At 37.2% G+C, this 19,175-nt stretch overlaps 1 protein-coding gene across 4 annotated transcripts in view; it reads right to left on the bottom strand.

Moving 5' to 3' along the window:
- Positions 1-19,175, bottom strand: part of LOC127626651 (protein tweety homolog 2-like) — an 82,242-nt gene that overhangs the window by 11,590 nt on the left and 51,477 nt on the right. For all 4 annotated transcript variants that reach the window (XM_052102626.1, XM_052102628.1, XM_052102627.1 and 1 more), the window contains exons 4-8: positions 11,643-11,863; positions 8,093-8,188; positions 7,795-7,867; positions 4,827-4,896; positions 1,931-1,986 (exon numbers count right to left, since the gene is read on the bottom strand). In XM_052102626.1, the coding sequence (XP_051958586.1) occupies positions 1,931-1,986; positions 4,827-4,896; positions 7,795-7,867; positions 8,093-8,188; positions 11,643-11,863 (516 nt within the window). The remainder of the gene's footprint in view (positions 1-1,930; positions 1,987-4,826; positions 4,897-7,794; positions 7,868-8,092; positions 8,189-11,642; positions 11,864-19,175) is intronic.

Genomic DNA, 19,175 nt, shown 5'->3' with positions numbered 1-19,175 from the left:
CTGTAACAACTCTATTGATCCCGAAAGAGACCTCTACAGTTACTCTGTTACAACAACTCAAGCTGAACTGCAGCAATAGAGTTGAAGGACACGGGCCTTTTACTGCCTGACCTAAAATCCCTGAGAGATGCAAAGAGACAGACTGAGAGAGCGGGAGACTGAGTCAGGGTAAGAATACATGAGGAGAAATGGGTGATTGATAGGTCAGTTGTAGCAATTGATAGCTAGCGTTTGGAATCAAGAACCAGTTCTTATTTGCTCTCTTCCAAAACCTAGTGAACGGAATTAATAGGCAGCACTTTACATTTACATTAATTCATTTGGCAGATGCTTTTATCCAAAGCAACTTACAAAAGAGGAAAACATAAGCGAATCATCTTAAGGAGACAGTGGTACGAAAAGTGCCATACTACAAAGTTGCACTATCATCAGAATAGTATACAAAACAGATTTAAGTGCAACAAGAATTGTAAATATATATATATATATATATATATATATTTTTTTAATTTTTTTTTTTTGTGACTGGTTAAGTGCTCTTGGTAAAGATGTGTTTTTAGCCATTTTTTTGAAGACAGAGAGTGAGTTATCTTCCAGGATTGAGTTGGGAATGTCATTCCACCAACGTGGTATGATGAAACTGAAAGTCCGGGAAAGTGTTTTGGTGCCTCTTTGTTTTGGTTCAACAAGGAGACGTTCCTTAGCCAACCGCAGGCTTCTGGTGGGAACGTAGCTCTGCATAAATGTTTTTAGGTATGCTGGAGCAGACCCAGTGACTGTTTTGTATGCCAGCATCAGGGCCTTTAATTTAGTATGTGCATCAACCGGCAGCCAGTGGAGAGAGACAAAAAGTGGTGTAACATGTCCTCTCTTTGGTTCATTAAAGACCAGACGTGCTGCTGCTGCATTCTGGATCATTTGGAGAGGTCTAATAGCACATGCAGGAAGGCCTGCAATGAGAGCGTTACAGTAGTCCAGTCTAGTTATGACAAGTGACTGAACCAGCAGTTGTGTGGCATGTACAGAGAGGAAGGGTCTAATATTCCTGATATTGTAGTGTAAATCTACATGATCTTGCAGTCTTTGGGATGTGGTCTGTGAAATTTAGCTCATCATCAATGGTTATCCCTATATTTCTGACTGTTTTGGAAGGCGAAACTGTAGTTGGACCCAGCTGCACAGTGATGTTGTGTTTAACAACATCTTTAAGCCACCATAGGCACACTCCAGACAAAAAAGTACCAAGAAGGGATAGTAAAAAAACCAATCTTTTGGCCATATTTTCAGGCATAAACAAATGAATTCTTCACGCAAAATGCATTGTGGCGAGCTCAGGAAAACAAATCCATTCAATATGGCAGGCAAAGTGAGGGAAATGCTGATTATACACATAATTCATTAAATATTGAAAAACCTGGGGCGGCTGTGGCTCAGGTGGTAGAGCGGGTCGGCTGCTAATCGCAGGGTTGGTGGTTCGAATCCCACACGACTCCACATGCCGAAGTGTCCTTGGGCAAGACACTGAACCCCAAGTTGCTCCCAATGGTAGGTTAGCGCCTTGCGCCTTGCATTGGTGTATGAATGTGTGTGTGAATGGGTGATTGGGACACAGTGTAAAGCGCTTTGGTAACCTCTGAGGTTAGAAAAAAGCACTATATAAGTGCAGACCATTTACCAAAAACAGCACTAATAAAATAGTTAAATGTAATAAAAAATTGCTATTTTAGATTTATGGTGAATAAGGACTTATACTTTCATCCAGCGCAACCGTATCGCTTCAGAAGACATGCATTAAAATGCTGTATGGATTACGTTTATGCTGCATTTATGTCCTTTTTTGGAGCTTGGACCCCAAAGATTGAAAACAAAAACAAAAAGAGGAAGAATAGAACAGAAAAATATGAGTAATAATTTCTATGAACCATAGTACCTGCTGAAATGGGTTGGAAAGGGTCTGGCTGCAGTACAGGTAATAGTGCACGATATCTAAAAACAGAGGAAGGAGAATGAGAGAGAGAGCAAGAGAGAGAGAGACAGAGATCATTTAATTTTAACATTTATTTCAATATTATTTGTTACAAACATGTTATAGTCAAAGACAGGCAAAAAAATGAACTATTATTAAAATGAAAATATAAAATGGTCAAAATTCACAAACAAAAAAAAACAAAAAAAGAAAGCTTGTCATTCACCACAGAGCACAAAGGCTCCTCTCTGACGCCATATATCCTCAAAGTATTATAGGTTATTCAATGCTTTATAAAAGCGAAAAACGACAAATATCCTCGATTAAATCAAGGCTGCTAAATCTTGTTGCTCCTACTGAAATATACAGCCGTTTTTGCTTTTTCCCAAATAAAATAAATCAGTTGACATTCAAATAGCTTCCTTTGAACATATTTAAAACCCAAAATAAAAGTCTGCATTGAGAATTCTTCATCAAAACAATAAAAAAAATTCTTTAAGGTATAAGAATAAAAGCTTAAGTCTAAAACAAGACATAAAAACATGAAAAATGGTCTCTCTTTGACAGAAAAAAAGTCTTGGCCAGTATTAGGATTTAAATCAGAAATGAAAGCATGAACAGCAATAATTCTGTGTAAAACTCTCCACTGAATATCAGCAGTTCTTTTGGTTAATGGTGACTTATAAAGTGCTCTCCATTCTGGTCTAACATCCACACCCAAACCTAAAATAGTGTGCCAAAGTGTATCAACCTTATTACGTAACTCCTTTTTATTAAAAACTGTCACACATTCCAACTTTTTCCATTAATAACATTCAAGTTCATGCCTGAAATAGAGTCTAAAAAAACACCTCAATGTCCTAAGTTTGGAGACAATAGTGACAAGGGATCTTTATCATCAGGAAAAATATTCCCTCCACAACAGGTTTTGAGCATCATATTTTCCTCTGGTGTGAGATCAGACTGCTGCCTATGAAATATTTGTGCAACATTCTGTACAGATCTGATTCCAAGACTCCTTCTCAACCTTTCTGAAACCAGGTTCTGCAGTTGATCAACCATCGTAAAGTAGTTTTTTCGGGATTTGAGGAAAAAATCAGACAGTGCTACACTTGTACTTGTGTCCAAATTTGTACCATTAATCAGGGGTTCTTCCAGCAACCAACGTAAGGAGTCTGTGGTTTCTGACCGTGTCACACTAAAAAGACCCCAAGCTTTAAAAAGATTTGATTAAAAAAAAAACAGGCATATCAGATATATCTAGTCTTTTGGGATCCATCAAGAACAACAGTCAGTTTGACTATTCCCATCCCCTGAACAGACTTTAACATTGCATTAACCAACTGCCTCCAACTCAAGACCTTTGTACCAGTAAGGAATCTTTTCAGAAACTGTATGCTAAAGGCTGCAGTCCTGCTGTGTAAGTGGACCAGACTTTGTCCTCTTTCCTCTTTTTTGTTAAGCACAGAATGCTTTGTGCTATCCAGTGAAGTTTACCCCAGAAGAATTCAAAATAAATCGATTGAAGTTTCCCTAGTAAATTTAAAGGTGGGTTGACACAAACTAGCCGATGCCACAAAGAGGATGCTTCTAAATTATTAATAATAGGCGTAAGTCCTCTATATGACATTGTTGGCACAAGCCATTTCCATTTATCTAGTCGTCCTTTAGCTTTTCAATTGTTCCTTCCTAATTTGTTTTAACACAGTACACACAGTACCGCCGCTCCCAATAAGCTGACTACGCAGTCTTCGTAGGGCACCAACTCCCTAGGAGGGCACCAGAAAGTCCACCGGCTGCCCTTACTCGCACGTTATATGTTATTCAAGGACTCGAAAACCATTGCGGAACACAGATGATCATTTCAGGCTCATATCACGCGAACCCCCCAGTCCACCTGGAACTCTGTGGAATACAAGCCAGTATTTAAACCAAAAAGTTTGGATACTTAAAAAAAATCAAGCAATAATGAAATACTGACAAATATTTATCTACCAGGGATTTAATTAAGATTGATCAGGATGAACGGCCACCTCTAGAATGCATCCAAGTCTAGTGGCTAACACCACAGTTATTTATAATTGCAACATAGTAAGGATACAGGTTGCCAGCTCTTTACGTCAGTCAGATCCCCTTTTTTTGGGCAAAAGAGTGAGCTCTCCGACAGCTCAGAAGTAGAAATCTCTTAACCAGACAGTCAATGAGAACTTTTAACAGATCCTCCCCAATGATTCCCAGTAAAAACACTGCCTGCTGATGCTCTTCTCCCCAACAAGCTTAGTTAAACTAAACAATGATATACAAATCACATACAAAAAAATTGAAGTTTGAAAAAAGAAACACTCTAGCTTCAGCGTGCACAGTTCACTCACTCACACACACACTCCACTTACTCGCTCCCAGCATGCACTCTGACAGAGAGAGAGAGAGAGAGAGAGAGAGAGAGAGCTTATGGCCATCATCCAGATTTATCCTTTGCCACAAATCACAAATTAGTTCTCTTTAAAATGTCAATTGTTTCTGATAAAGAGCAATGAGAATAAATAGAGGCTCATGAAATACCAATATCTGGCCTTTTGAGATTATCAACATTGGCAGATTACTGTGCCCAATTGGCCGATTTACACAAGTGATGATTCTTGATGTCAGTTCCAACATTTACAGACAGTAAAATAATAATTCATTCAAATTCAGCAAATTTATGGGAAGTCTTAAAAGAAAAGAAATGCAGTTTCATGTAAATTTGTTTGTCAACAAACATAATCCCCATACATATTATTAGATTAAATGAGTCGGTCATGACTGACATGTGGAAGAAATACACACAAACACACACACTCAGAATAAAATATACACTCACCCGAGCTGATTATGCCTTTTGTTTGGTTCATCAGAAATGTGTGGGGTGCAACACAGAAATCGCTTGTGCCCTAGATGACAAAATACACAAAAATATTAATTGAAAAGTATTAAAATCTGGTGTCTCATTTTTTTTATTGGTTAAAATACTGTCTCCTGTCCCAGTGTGATAAGCAAGCCATATACAGGTGTTCTCCGGGACAACATAATTTCATCCTGTTTGCAAATGCTTTAAAAAGTCAATGTTATGAGATCTGATGTGCCCTGCATTATTGCATTTCAGATAAACACACCGGTCACTGCAGGAAGTTTGCGGCAAAAGGTCGAGGGACATAAATCAACACAGGTAGGAAAAACACACAGGCGCAAACACACACATGCTTGCGCTGAGTACTCATTGAATAAACACATAGGTCCAAATAAACACTGCTATCTGTAGGACAGGAAGGAACATCGTGGTTGTGGGGGCATGGTCGAGTGCCGGCTTGTGAATGGAGAGCGAGATTGGGAGATGAGAGCGGTGAGAATCATCATATGTCAATAATTGTCTCTAACAGCTATTTGTCATTGCAATGAGAGTTAGAGATGGTTTAAAGTGTGAGCCAGAGGCCTGTGGAGAGGCTTCCATGGCGGCGTTCTTCCTCCTTAAATCCCAGATTTCTGCACCACTGTGACAAGTTTGTTAACTCTCTGCAAAGAGGAAGCGGGAGATCCAACTCAAAGGGTCTTTATTTTCCCACACTTTTCTGTGATTCACAAAACTCAAATAATGCTTTTCAGCCTAACAAGAAAGGATGATCGCACATCAAAACACTGCTCCGTGAAGCTTTCTCTCCTCCTCTCCACTGGCATCTGGCTCGCTCTTTAAACCATCTCAAACTCTCACTGCAATTACAAACAGCTGATAGATACAATCACTGACATCTCCCGATCTTGCTCTCCATTCACAAGCCGGCACTCGACCACGCCCACACCACCACAAACATATACAGTGTATCACACATACTGTATATAGGCTATATGTTCTTCACACTTCACATACAGGCAAAAGGAAATAGGTGCTGGAGCGAAGCTATAATGCAATCATATCAGTTTATGGGAAACAACAGACAGGCAGATACACACACACACACACACACATCCTCAGGCAGCAAGAGGAACCTGTGTTTTGGTCAAATGTATATTTGCATGTAACTATGACAAAAACATTCCATTCTACATCTGGAAGTTCCCTAAGGTGCAGAGAAATCTCTGCCTTTTACACACATTAACTGATAAGGTATAAGTCTGTAACCTTTACAACAAAGAGTAAGGATGTTTAAAATGCCAAATGAACCTCTAATGCACCTTGTATCATGCATTTATTCATCAGCATGAAAACAGGATCAAAGCCCTGTGTGTCTCTGTGTAACGCCTGCAGGATGAGTTCATTATACCGGACTGAGCTTGTCTGATTACGCTGAAGAAGTGGCATATATAGATTTCTCTCTAATGAGCATTTGATAGGGTAAAAATGTAAAGCCTTTGTGAAAACTATATTAGACATTCAGTAGACATTTTGATTTCCCTATATAACTGTGGAAATCTCAAAGGTGCAGTGGTTTTGTATATAGAGAAGATGATATTTCCTATATCCTAAGCTTGCCACTAAACCAAACTCAATCTGTGTACTTAGATGTACCATGACTGCTATTGTTTTAAACTATAGGTAATTACAAATACTTTAGACCAAGCGAAAATCTAACCCTAAAATAAAACGTTATATATAGTATATATATATATATATATATATATATATATATATATATATATATATATATATATATATATATCATATATCATATGGGTCAGGAGCTTCAATTAATGTTCACATCAACCATCAGAATGGGGGAAAAAATGTGAATGTCCTTCAGGCAACCATACAGCAGTTGACTGTCATTTGTCATGCCACAAAAAGATTTTAATAGCAATGGACTTGCTTTGACCAGCCTCAACTGCATATAAAAAACAAATTACATTTTATTCACACACAAATATGTATGCATGCAGTGCTCTGTGAACAATTGTTTCCCTTTAGAATAACATTCATCAGGGAATTATGCACAAGAAGACCACCAATGTGAATTAAGATAGATTTTGATTTCAGACTTGTGGTTTTAGCTCCATTGTGTTTCTAGGCCTCTTTTGTTATAAAAACAAATATATAAATATTAGGGCTGTCAATTTAACGCGTTAATTCAGTGTGATTAATTTGATTAAAAATGATTCCTGAGAAATGCAGGCTTGTAGTACCACCTGTTTACTCCAGAGGGCAGTAAGTGAAATTTCAGCTGTGTGGCAACGCACAGTTTATACAGTGAAGAAAACCACCATACAGCAGACAACACAAACATGCGGTACATTCTTGTGTTCAAAACACTTGATGGAGCGCAAATTGGAACTAAGAGATCTCGAGATATGTTCTAAGTATTAAACTATATTTAACTTGACACAGTGACCTGAAAGTTTTATGTTTATGATGCAACGCACCCGAGAAGCTACACAAGCATGTCTGACTCAGATGTAAATTGACGGGTCCTTAAACAAGCCCTCATAATAAATCTCCAACTGATTGACAAATTCACAAGTGAAATGGATTGCTGTGAACTGTATGTCAATGATTGGTAAATGTTCAATAATATGGTAGTAAACAATACATTGTATTCTAAAGCCGCTTTTTGTATTGACTTATCAATGATTAACTCTTCTGCCACAAGAATGTAATGCATTTTACTTATCTGAATATAATTTTTTATTATATTTAATTTTATTTATTTATATATAATACATAAACAATTACTGAGTGCCCCTTTAAAAAGACACTGTGCTTATTTGTCTGACTGTAACTATATTGACTGCATTGAACTCTCCATTTCTCAATTGGATCAGAATTATTGACCGATCAACACATTTGTTTGGCTGTTACTCACCACTGCAGTGGCCATATTAGCTCCAAGAGACGCCCAGCTAAGTATCAGAGTCAGAACCCCAAACACCATCATCCTGTACAGACAATAACATTTGTCATTTGTATTAATATTTATGTGACTGTTATTAGTTATACAGTATGTTGTCTCCAATTACACATTCTTGGGCTCTGGGTCCAACCACAAAATGGTGCTCACACGAAGATCTTGGTAGCCCCAGTATTATTACCTAATTCCTCATACTGATATGGGATCCAATTGTAACCAAGTGTAATGTACTGTAATGTAGGTTTGTACTCACGTAGTGAGCAGCCAGCGGGATTGTTTGGCCAGACCGAGACAAGCAGCCAGACAGATGACCAGATCCAAGATCAGAATCAGCAGGAATGTCAACCACCTACAAAGAAAACCTTATAGTCTAGTCAGAAAATAACAGATGGTTTTCATAAGCATTTAATAAAATAAATAATACATGACATACATAAGATGCTGATGAGAATTCACTGAATATATTGCTAAGTTTATAAACTGCTATACATGGTGTGTGAAAGATGTGAGTGAGAAATAAAGAGTGACAGACAGCAATAGGTAAAATTGCTGTTTTCTCCTCAGAAAAAGGCACCAGTAATATCACGTCATCAACAATGTCTCAAATTCAGCTCAGATCTGTCAAGATACCAATATTGCAATCAAATTACTATACAATCAACATTCATTTCATAGTTCTACACTCTTACGTTAACAATTTGGTTTGTGTATGTCAACTCATTTGCTTCAAATTTAATTTCAGGAGAAACATCTGAGACAAAGTTGATACTTAATGATAGTTCACCCAAAAAATACAATTCTCTCATCGTTTATTCACCCTCATGCCATTCCAGATGCGTGACATACTTTCTCCTGCTGAACACAAATTAAGATTTTTTTTCAAGAATAGCACAACTCTGTTGGTCTATACAATGAAAGTGAATGGTTGCCAGAACTTTTTAAGGTCCAAAAAGCATATAAGGGCAGCATACATGTAATTCATATGATTCCAGTAGTTAATTTATGTCTTTAGAAGCGATATGATGTGGGTGTGAAAGTACTTATTTACTATAAATTTACCTCCCTGCCCAGTAGTTGGCGACATGAAAAAAGAATGTGAATCGCCTAAAACAAAAAGAAGAAGAAGAATGTTGAAGTGAAAGTGGAGATTTATCATAAAAAAAGGACTTGCACATGAATCTGTTTCTCACCCAGACATATATCGCTTCTGAAGATATGGATTCAAATAATGGAGACATTTGGATTACCTTTATGCTGACTTTATGTCTTTTTGGAGCTTCAAAGGTTTTGGTCACTATTCACTTGCAATGTATGAACCCACAGAGGTGTAAAATCTTTGTTTGTGTTTAGCAGAGGAAAGAAAGTCATACACATCTGGGATGGCATGTGGGTGAGGAAATTATGAGAGAATTTACATTTTTGGGTGAATTATTCCTTTAAGTGAGTTGTGAACATTACTGAGCAATGAAAGAGCGACCTCTGAGCAATACCGTTCTCTTTTGTGTTGTGTGTGCCATTTTCTTTTTTTTCACATCAGAGAGCTCTATATATCTCAAAATAATTCATAATAGATTAGGAAGATCTATAGGCATTAATATTTCATACACTGAAACCTGGTCATTTGGGAAGAGCTGAATGTGTCTCTTCTACACTTCACTTCGACACACATACATTATCGCTAATGTCAGAGTTATTGTATATGCCTCATCAAAAAATTTACTTTTCTGGTGTCATCACCAAACATGTGACATCATCTATTATCAACATCATATGTGTGGAATGACGACAAAAACAAAGCCACAGTATTAGCAAATGTTGTGATGTATCCAGTTTGACATGGGGAAATAGCTTTAAATGCAACTATAAAACCGGAAATGCTTATAGTCATACATTAGTAGTTGATGGATCACTCCACCGCTTCACTTAACAACTCTTAGCAGAAAGTAATGTGTCAAGGACACGCAATACATCATAATGCTTTTGCCAGCTATGAATCAAGTGTAGAACACAGCTCTTATATCAAACTATATGCTTCAGTTGAAATAATGTAGCTGTGTTTAACCAGGAGCCAGATTCACAAAACATTCTTAAGAATAAACTTCTTAACTACAACTACAACTCAAGAAAGAAGGTATGAATATTTTGTTTCCCCAAAACACCTTTTAAAAATGTTCCTATCTCTGTTCTTCATGAGGTTTATTACTAAGGAAAATTCTAAAAAGAGCTTTACTTTTGTTTTGTGAATTTCGTGAATCTGGCCCCAGGTCAGTAAGGCCACACAGACTTTGCTGCTGCAGATTTACATTGAAAGCTCTTAAAAATGCAATGGATTTTGAAAATGTGTCCTTTAATTGTTGAAATCATTTATTAAAGGTGCTGTTAACAATTTAAACAGTTCTAGAATGTCCTCCAGACTTAGCCAATGAATTAGAAATACCCCATCTTTCCAAAAAACACACTTGGAGACCACTGCTATCACAAATGGAGCAGGAGAGCATTTTAATGTCACAGGTAAGAAAATGAAACATGCAATTTGATGTCGGCAAACCTGAGCAGTTACACTGACCTTGTACAGGTATTGTGACATTAGTGAAAATCAACGGTGGAAAAATAGCATTCTAAAACGGACAACAGTCAAACTGACTGCGGCCCACATTCATTTTCCCATTTCCCAGACTAGCATGGACATAAAGACAGCATGGCACCTATATTAATTAGGGGAGAGTAGGGTAAGATGAGCCAATTCGTACATATGTTGCCTCCTATACATGGAAAAATTAGACAGAGGTAAAATTAATAGAGAAACATTTATTTTAATGCATCTGCTATCACAGAAAGCCACAAACAAATGTGATCCATTGGGTCAATTTACCCCAGGTTAGGGGTAAGGCAGGGCTGAATTGGTAATCTGGCCCGACGCACTCTGGGGCCGATCAGGGGCGGACTGCCAATCGGGAGAACCGGGACTAAGCTGAAATGAGCTGCCACGTTATGTAGAACGGGCCACAAAAAGGCACTGCGATATGCCGAAGGGGGCATCGATATGCAGACAAGGACATTATTTTTCTCCATAAGGAAAAATCACCTACTTTAGTACTTTAGGGCTAATATTTAGCAATCAAATCATGGGTATTTGTACACTGGATATACACCATTATGCATGATATGCCTGAATAGTGTTGCTTTGGAAGAACAATCAGTAAACCTTAAATGTAAAAAAAATAAATAATAATAAATAAATAAAAAATATTTGGCCAACAAAAAACACTTTTTTGCATAAAAACATAATTACCCCTTTTCCCATGTGCTTCTTTTCTTCACAGCCAGACATAAATAATGGATACTTCCTGCTTACAAGGTCAAATGACAAAAAAATATGTATAGTTGCCTAGATACATAGGGTGGGTCAACTTACCCACAGGCTCATCTTACCCCACTCTACCCTATGTATTTCAATGAAAAGGGAAGTTTTCTGCTTGTCATTTCACAAAACAAATATATATATTTGGTTACTTTTATGTTACATTAAAATACCAATAACAGAGCAATGCTGAAATCCCATAGAGCCAAAATATGTACATTAGTTGAGGAAATCAACAAATGGATGACTAGTAATTAAGCTGAGAGTGGATAAAGAATTTAGAAACAATTAGACACCTCAGTTTTAAATCCATTCTGCACAATCAGCACAGAAAATTTCAAAACAAGTCTGCAGATTTCATGCAGATGTACTGATCAGAAAGGGTGTTAAAGGACAAGAAAGTTATGTCAAAGTCTACACCATGGCAACCCCCATTTGTTACCTGTAATACTCCACGTATGCTGTCTGATCAGCAATGCCGGCCAGGTCTACTTTTGCCTTCTCCCAATCAGGAAGCCCCAATAGCTGTTTAATGATGTTATCTGCCATCTGTTGCATGAAGTGCAGTGTCTGTACAAAGTCTCCCCGTGTGGCAAAGATCTCATCCAAGCGAGACAAGTGCTCCTTTAGACCACTCTGCATTCCTCCCATAGAACCCGTCACCTGTGTGAGCAAATAACATATTTAGAGCTGCCTGCAATAATTTCAGTGTAAAGCAATACAGTAAAAAACATTTCAGGTTATGCATTTTTCATTACCAAAAACATTAATATAGACAGAAACTGTGGTGTTAAAAACTGAGGAATCATGCCTCTTAATTGAAAAGCTTTTAAACTAAAAGGTTCAAGCTGTTTATTTAATTTCTATAAATCAGTGCTGAACTAGCTTACATGGAGAATAAATGTTTAGGGACACCCAGATGCACAAAGCGCCTGTTTTTTATGTGCCTATTTTTCTGTACCTAGGTACAACTTTAATAAAAATGATGTATATGAGAAAGCAATCCATGTGGAGAGGGCATGTCTGGAGTTTATGCCCAAAAAAGAGCTGTTGTCTGTGGGAACACCAGTGTTTTATGACCTTGTGTGTGTTTATAAACAGTTTTTGTTTTTCATTGTCCTTTCTCATAGATCCACCCCCAAAAAAGAGCTAAATTTAAAAAAGAGAGTGTTGTGATTAATAAAAAAAAGAAAAACACAAGTGCAAAAGGGTGCATAAACATACTCAACATTTAAAAATCGATAAAGTCTAAAAATACAACAGAATCAGGAGATTCTAAGGCAAATGCTGTGTATCCTAAAATCAAATCCTGGCCCAGACACAATTCCCAACATGCCTTCTTCTGGTTATGACATCAGAATGTAGCCATTGTCAATGTAGGTGTTGTCATACCCTACAGCATTGAGAGAAACGCAACACTTCTTGGCAATAGCAAATGTTTGTCATGTGCCATGACTGCAAAAAAATCTGCTATGGGTTTGATCTTGCTGGGGTTTCATATCTCATCTGAATGTAATCCAATAATCCAGCTAATGAACAAAAGTCAGACATCTGAGCTCAAGATGAATTTCTTAAGCCGTAGCTGTAATGCATATGAGGAAGTGGTTAGGATACCAGATGAGATTTTTTTTCTCTAAGCACTGCAGCTCTAATTGATTGTCTCTGGTTTCTGTAGGCGCTGAGCTTCTGCAATTATATTTGAATATAAGAGCTGGAGCGTGAAATGGAACACAAGCACTACAGTAGGTGGAACTGCCTGCTTTGTATCCAGATATGGATTTCTATTCCTCCATTTAACCGGTGAAAAAAGCTTAAGACAAAAATTCTGACAGAGTGAGAGAGTAAGATTTCAGAAATGGAATGATGACTGTATTACTTACAGGTCTTGACCTAATAAGGGCTGTGGAAATGCCTGGGGATTTGCTGGAGGAACTAGATTAAATGCTCTCAAAATAGTTACTGAGAACAAAAATGAATAACAAAGACCAACACTGGAAGAAACACTAAAAAGGCAGGGAGGAAGGAGTAAGATAAGGCTGTTACAAGCAGTGGTGGTTACAGTTATTATTATTTAGAATTAGAATTTTGAAAGTTCGAAAGGTCATAAGTCTGAAAGGTCAAAGGCTCGAATGAAAAAGTTCATAGAAAGAAAAAAGATAGTTCGAAAGAAAGAGTTCGAAAGAAAGTTTCAAAGTGTTCGAAAGTTAGAAAGAAAGAACGAAAGTTTGAAAGAAAAAGCAAAAGAACGAAAGTTCGAAAGTTTGAAAGAAAAAGCAAAAGAACGAAAGTTCGAAAGAACAAAAGTTCAAAAGAAAGTTAAAAAGAAAAAGCTTAAATTAAAGTTCAAAGAAGTTTTGAAAGAAAAAGCGCATAGAAAGAAAAAAGATTCAAACAGATAATGCAGATAGTTCGATTTAAAGAAATAAAGAATGTTAAAAAGAAAAATCGAAAGAACTACATTTTGAAAAAAGAAAGAAAAAAGATACTTCGAAAGAAAGATACTTCAAATTGAAGACATAAAGAATGTTAAAAAGAAAGATCAAAAGAATAAAAGCTCAAAAGAAAGTTGGAAAGAAAGTTATCCAAATAGTTTAGTAGCCAAGAGGGTATTAACATTCACATTAGATCAGTTGAACTCCATCACTAACTATTATTTGGTTGTTGTTGTTGTTGTTTTTCTCTCTCTCTATATACATCATCCATATAGTACTTTTATTGATAAGCGATCTTGAGCTCTTGGAAAGGCGCTATATAAATAAAACTTATTATTATTATTAACATTCACCTTTGACACATTTTTATTTTTTTTTGCCTTAAAATATTGAGGGGAACAATAAAGGGCCAAGGGCTGACAGCATGTTAATATAGAGCACTAAAGTGACAGCAGTAACCAGACTAACCCAGAGCTCAGTCAACCTCCATTCCCTAGATTGGAAATATATAGTACTCTGCAAAAGTTTTAGGCACTTAAGATGTTTCACAAAAAACATTTGTCTTAAGATGGTTATTTATATCGTCAGCTTTAGTGTGTCAATAGGAAAAATACATTTTAGACTCCCAAACATTACTTTTGCAAATATAAATGATTATAATAGAAGAACAGGGCACTCTGCAAGACATGGCATTACCCCCACAGAACATCGAGTCAGTCTGGGATTACAAGAAGAGACAGAAGCAACTGAGACAGCCTAAATAGATAGAAAACTGTGGAATATTCTCCAAGAAGCTTAGAGCATCCTATCTGCCAACAACCAAGAAAAACTGTGTCCAGGTGTATCTAAGAGAATTGGTGCTGTTTTAAAAGCAAAAGTGGCCACACCGAATATTGATTCAACTTTTTCCATGTTTACTGGACTTGCAACATTTTTCACAAGTGCCTACTTTTGCACAGTACTGTAGGTATTTTAAATCACAAACCTGTCAAGAAAATAACAAACAGACTTTGCCTTCAACCCATTTCAGTTCCATTTTCTGAAGCGAGTCATTCCTTAGCCATATCCACAAATGGGACGTTTTAAGATAGCCTGTCAAACATATCACTAATGACTTCTCACTCAAATTTTCAACTCTATATACAGTTACACTCAAAGGAAATCACTCTGCACATACTGTACGATTGTAATAACTGCATCGATAGTGAAGCTGTGTGCATACAGTAAGCCCAAAAAATGCCACATTCAGGCCAAAACATAAAAAAGTGACCCTCAAAAGCTGAGAGGATGGTACAGAACGGCCAAGTGTCTACCATGCTGAGATAGAGATATTTATAAACCAGCTGAGCTCTGAGTTGAGATTCTAGCAAATTACGGAATAGCCACTCTCACCTTAACAAATGTAAAAATATAAGTACATTTTTAACATTACTACATTACACATTACTGTGCAGAAATAAAGATTTAACATTACATTTTTTAATGTTGTGGGCATGTTGACACATGTTGACATGATTGTTACACTGGGACCCTACTATATATTGACATTGATTTGGGAAGAATACCTTTGTTTGAAATATGAAATACTATTTAATTAAAGTAAAAAAAAATAAAAACATCTGTATATGATATGCATTATATTTAATGACTTTGCCGCAAAAGGTAAATAGTTAAATTATGAAACACAAAACAAAGTATTTACACAGAAAAAATATCAAACTATTGTTTTGGCTGACTGAAACGGAAATTATTAAATGATAAAAAATGACAACATATAAAACACACACGACAACTTGCCCAAAAAAACACAGTTTGTCTTAGAAGGTTAAAATGTACCATTATTATATAGCTGACCTTTGCCTAAATCAATGCTAGTGTGGTTTAATTGTATTCACTTGTTTACCTAACATCTATTACAAATACGATTTTATTGGAAATTTACTTTGGAGGACAGAATTCACAAAAATGACAATTTTGAACAAAACCATTAAAACAAACAATCAATTATCATTGATGCAATTGGACTTTGGGCTCAAAACTTTATAGTGACTAACTATTTATTTTTTTATTTCACAACATGACACAACTCAAGTCTGCCCTAATGTTTTTTCACCAAACATAAATCTTCAGTATTATGTTTCTCCTCTTCTGTACATTTAACTGAGAGTAATTTGTTGTCCTGGTATGTCCTTAAGTGCCTCTGTGAAAGCAAAGCTGATCAGCTAGAAGCCGCACAGTTAATTTGCAAGTGCATAGAGGGTGCTGGGAGGAGGTGAACAAGAGACCTTATGGCCCCGAACCAAAAAAACTCTATATCCAAGCAGTCACCACTCAACACTCTTGCAAAAAAGACACATCCTGTGGATTACTCTCCGAAAGTTCTCTTGACACCTTTGAAAGTGTAGTCCAGTGCTTCCAAACAGTGTGAGAACAAGACAAGAGGGGTGTGCATGTGTGTGAGAAAGAGCAAGCATCTGTATGCAACGGATGCCAATTTGAATCATTGTTTTCAGGCAGGCACAGCCACTGAAGAGCTCCAATCAGGAAGTCGAAGGTTTCAATGAGTGACTTCATCAAAGGCCATTGTTGCAGGGTTCATGGCTAATTATGTGCACAGCTTGCTGGGTTTTCAGACAGTCTCAGACAGTGGACACTTTGTGCCATTTAAAGGTCCTGGTTTCAAAAGACCGATCCAAGAATGGCATGAGGAAATTAGTGTGAGCTTCTCTTCTACTCTGATTAAAAAAAAAAAATGGTGGGTTTAACTTTAAATGTATTGCTGATTCTCTGTTAATGATACATTGCTGATTTAAATGCATAGAGCTGACAGTGACACTAATGCCGAGTTTACACTACACGGATTTTAAGCCCGATTTTTGCTCGCCGACAATTTTGTGGAGATCACCGACAAAAGAATGAAATCGTGGGCAAATCGGAGCTCGCTCCCATGAGCAATGATCGCAATATATGAACTATCAAAGACGCAATTTGAAAGAATTGCCGAAGTGTCGCAGATGTCAGCAAGATATCTAGAATGTTAAATATCTGGACCTGTCTGCGATTCCAAATCGTGCAGTGTGAAATATGTTTTGACTGAATACAACAGCAGCGTTGACCTACAGCCAATGAGAGAGCAAGAAACGGGGCACAGGAAGATTCAGTGGGAGGAGTCCTGATGTACCTGCAATAGAACATCAACTAGCATGGCTGCGGTATCAAGAAACTCTAATTGGACCGAAGAAATGGAGGAAAAATTTGTGGAACATTGACAAGAGCACCAGTGCCTATTTGATGTTTTCTCTGAACTGTACCACAACCGTGTGGAGAAAGAGAAGTGTTGGAGAGTCAGGTAAGCAAATAGGTAGATTTTTCAGAAGGAGCTACTTTTTCATATTGTAACCAATAAAATATATGATGCCTTGAGGCGATTAAAACCATACACATCATATTCTGAAATGCATAACATATAATCATGCATTTGTTTTCATATGTCGTATCACTTCTAGTGTGTACTCTGTTGAGAAACATAATTTGGAGTTCAGGCAGTGTCATCAGGGATTCGTCAATAGTGAAATGTCTTGTAATGTCTTCACCCCTGTCGCGGATTCGTCATGTAATTTGAAAATTGCACTGCACTGGAAATCAGATTTCTTTGGACCGATTTTGATGATTGGCTGATTGACTGTTCAATGTGCAAGTTACATATATATCTGATCAGACTGCAGTCGCTTTTGTTAGTACCCTCACATTGTTTGTCATAGTAATGACGCAAACTTGCGTAGGTGCACCATGCGTAACACTTTGAAAGCAAGGATTTTTTCACCATATCCGTTTTTGTCCCTGTTAACACCTGGTATTAAGATGTATTTGGGCGATCCATTTGAAATGGTACGACGCTAAATACAGGTGTAAACAAGGTCTAAAACCTTTTGAGATTTGTCCACTTCAACCAGATTTGGAGTTGGTCGAATGTGGTCGAAAACGCATCTGACAACATTGGTCTGGTATCCATTCCAATGCATTTAAAAATATAGAGATTTACAACAAGACATGATGTGATGGTTTGTCAATAAGGTGTACGTTTTCGTATTCTTCCAAATGAATTCTTGCGATTTTCAAATCTCGTACTATTCTTACGATTTCTCATGAGTTCAGGTAAGTGTGTCTGATATCAACATGCAGGGACACCAATGAGAAGCATTCGCATCTGAAGCCAAGTTAATAATACAGGTATTCCACTGAAATAACTGGGAATATATTGCTCTTTAGTCATGTTTCCGCTATTATCAAGCATTAATAGACTGATTCAATGATGACATACTGTACATTAATCATTAGGTCAGAGACCCTCCCCTCGAAATCCAAACACAAGTGGCCAAAAGAGACTATGAGATATTACGACCGGGTGTAAATGTTGATGTGTCGTTTGTCCACTTTTGATCAGATTGCCATTAATGCATCTTAATCACAGGTGTAAACAAGGCATCTCATGATGTGTTCTTTTTGCAACACCTGACATAAGATGTCGCACAATGAATGACGAAAAAATGTCATGATATCCATCATGAAGGGGCTCATATAAATTGTATTTCATGTGTTTTTCCCCCCCATTCAGACACCAAAAATTTAAGACAGATAGGCAAGAACAAGTCCTGATTTACTCACCGGTTTCACGGGCCTCGGCTCGGAATGTAGATTTTAGTCAATGATAATTCACACTTTTTTTCCCATTAACTAGCTAAATTGAGTTGAGAAAACTACTATAGCCCTATAGCATTCTCCTTCATCTCACTAGCAGTTGCTTGGCTGGTGGATTTAGCCCTGGAAGTATGTGACATTGATACAGCCATCTTTGCTTTAATTTATTATGCCAGCATACACAGCTAATTTTAATTGATCATCAATGGATTAACCTGATTTTTCCCCCAGAAAATGGTGTAGTTACGGCATTTAACAGCAGGCACTAACTTCTGAAGCCAACCAGCCAAAATCTGACCCCACGACAGAGGTCATTTATTAGAGATCAAAAAGATCTGTAGTACATTTGAGTTACATTACATCACATTTTCACTTATCTCTGAGGCAGAGAGCTAATTAATATTTTGTCTGCTCCCCCCCTGAGTCTATGACTCATAAATTCCCATTTCTGAGTGACACAGAAACTGATGTATAAATCTCCATTAGTGCAGATGGGCATTTAATCCTGTACTTCTTAACGGTGTTATTGGGCAGATGCTCCAGGCACATTTAGTTTCAGTTTGGCTCTAAACCACAGTATAAACACTTCCCTAAAGACTCATACAACAGGTGTAAGTAAACTGAACAGGTGTGGATGACTAATCTATAGCTGGTACCACAAAGTTTGCACTCATTAAATCAATGCAAATTTTGTACACCTACTTATTCATGCAATTATCTAATCAGCCAATCGTGTGGCAGCAGAGTAAATAGCTTCAGTTAAAATTCACACAAACTATAAAATGGGGAAAAAATGTGATCTCAGTGATTTGTCTTTCCATCCACCGCAGTAAAAAATGGCTGAA

The sequence above is a fragment of the Xyrauchen texanus genome, chromosome 33 (genome assembly GCF_025860055.1).
Source record: "Xyrauchen texanus isolate HMW12.3.18 chromosome 33, RBS_HiC_50CHRs, whole genome shotgun sequence".
Classification (NCBI taxonomy): domain Eukaryota; kingdom Metazoa; phylum Chordata; class Actinopteri; order Cypriniformes; family Catostomidae; genus Xyrauchen; species Xyrauchen texanus.
The sequence above is the reverse complement of the archived record's forward strand: the minus strand, read 5'-3'. Positions and strand labels throughout refer to the sequence as shown.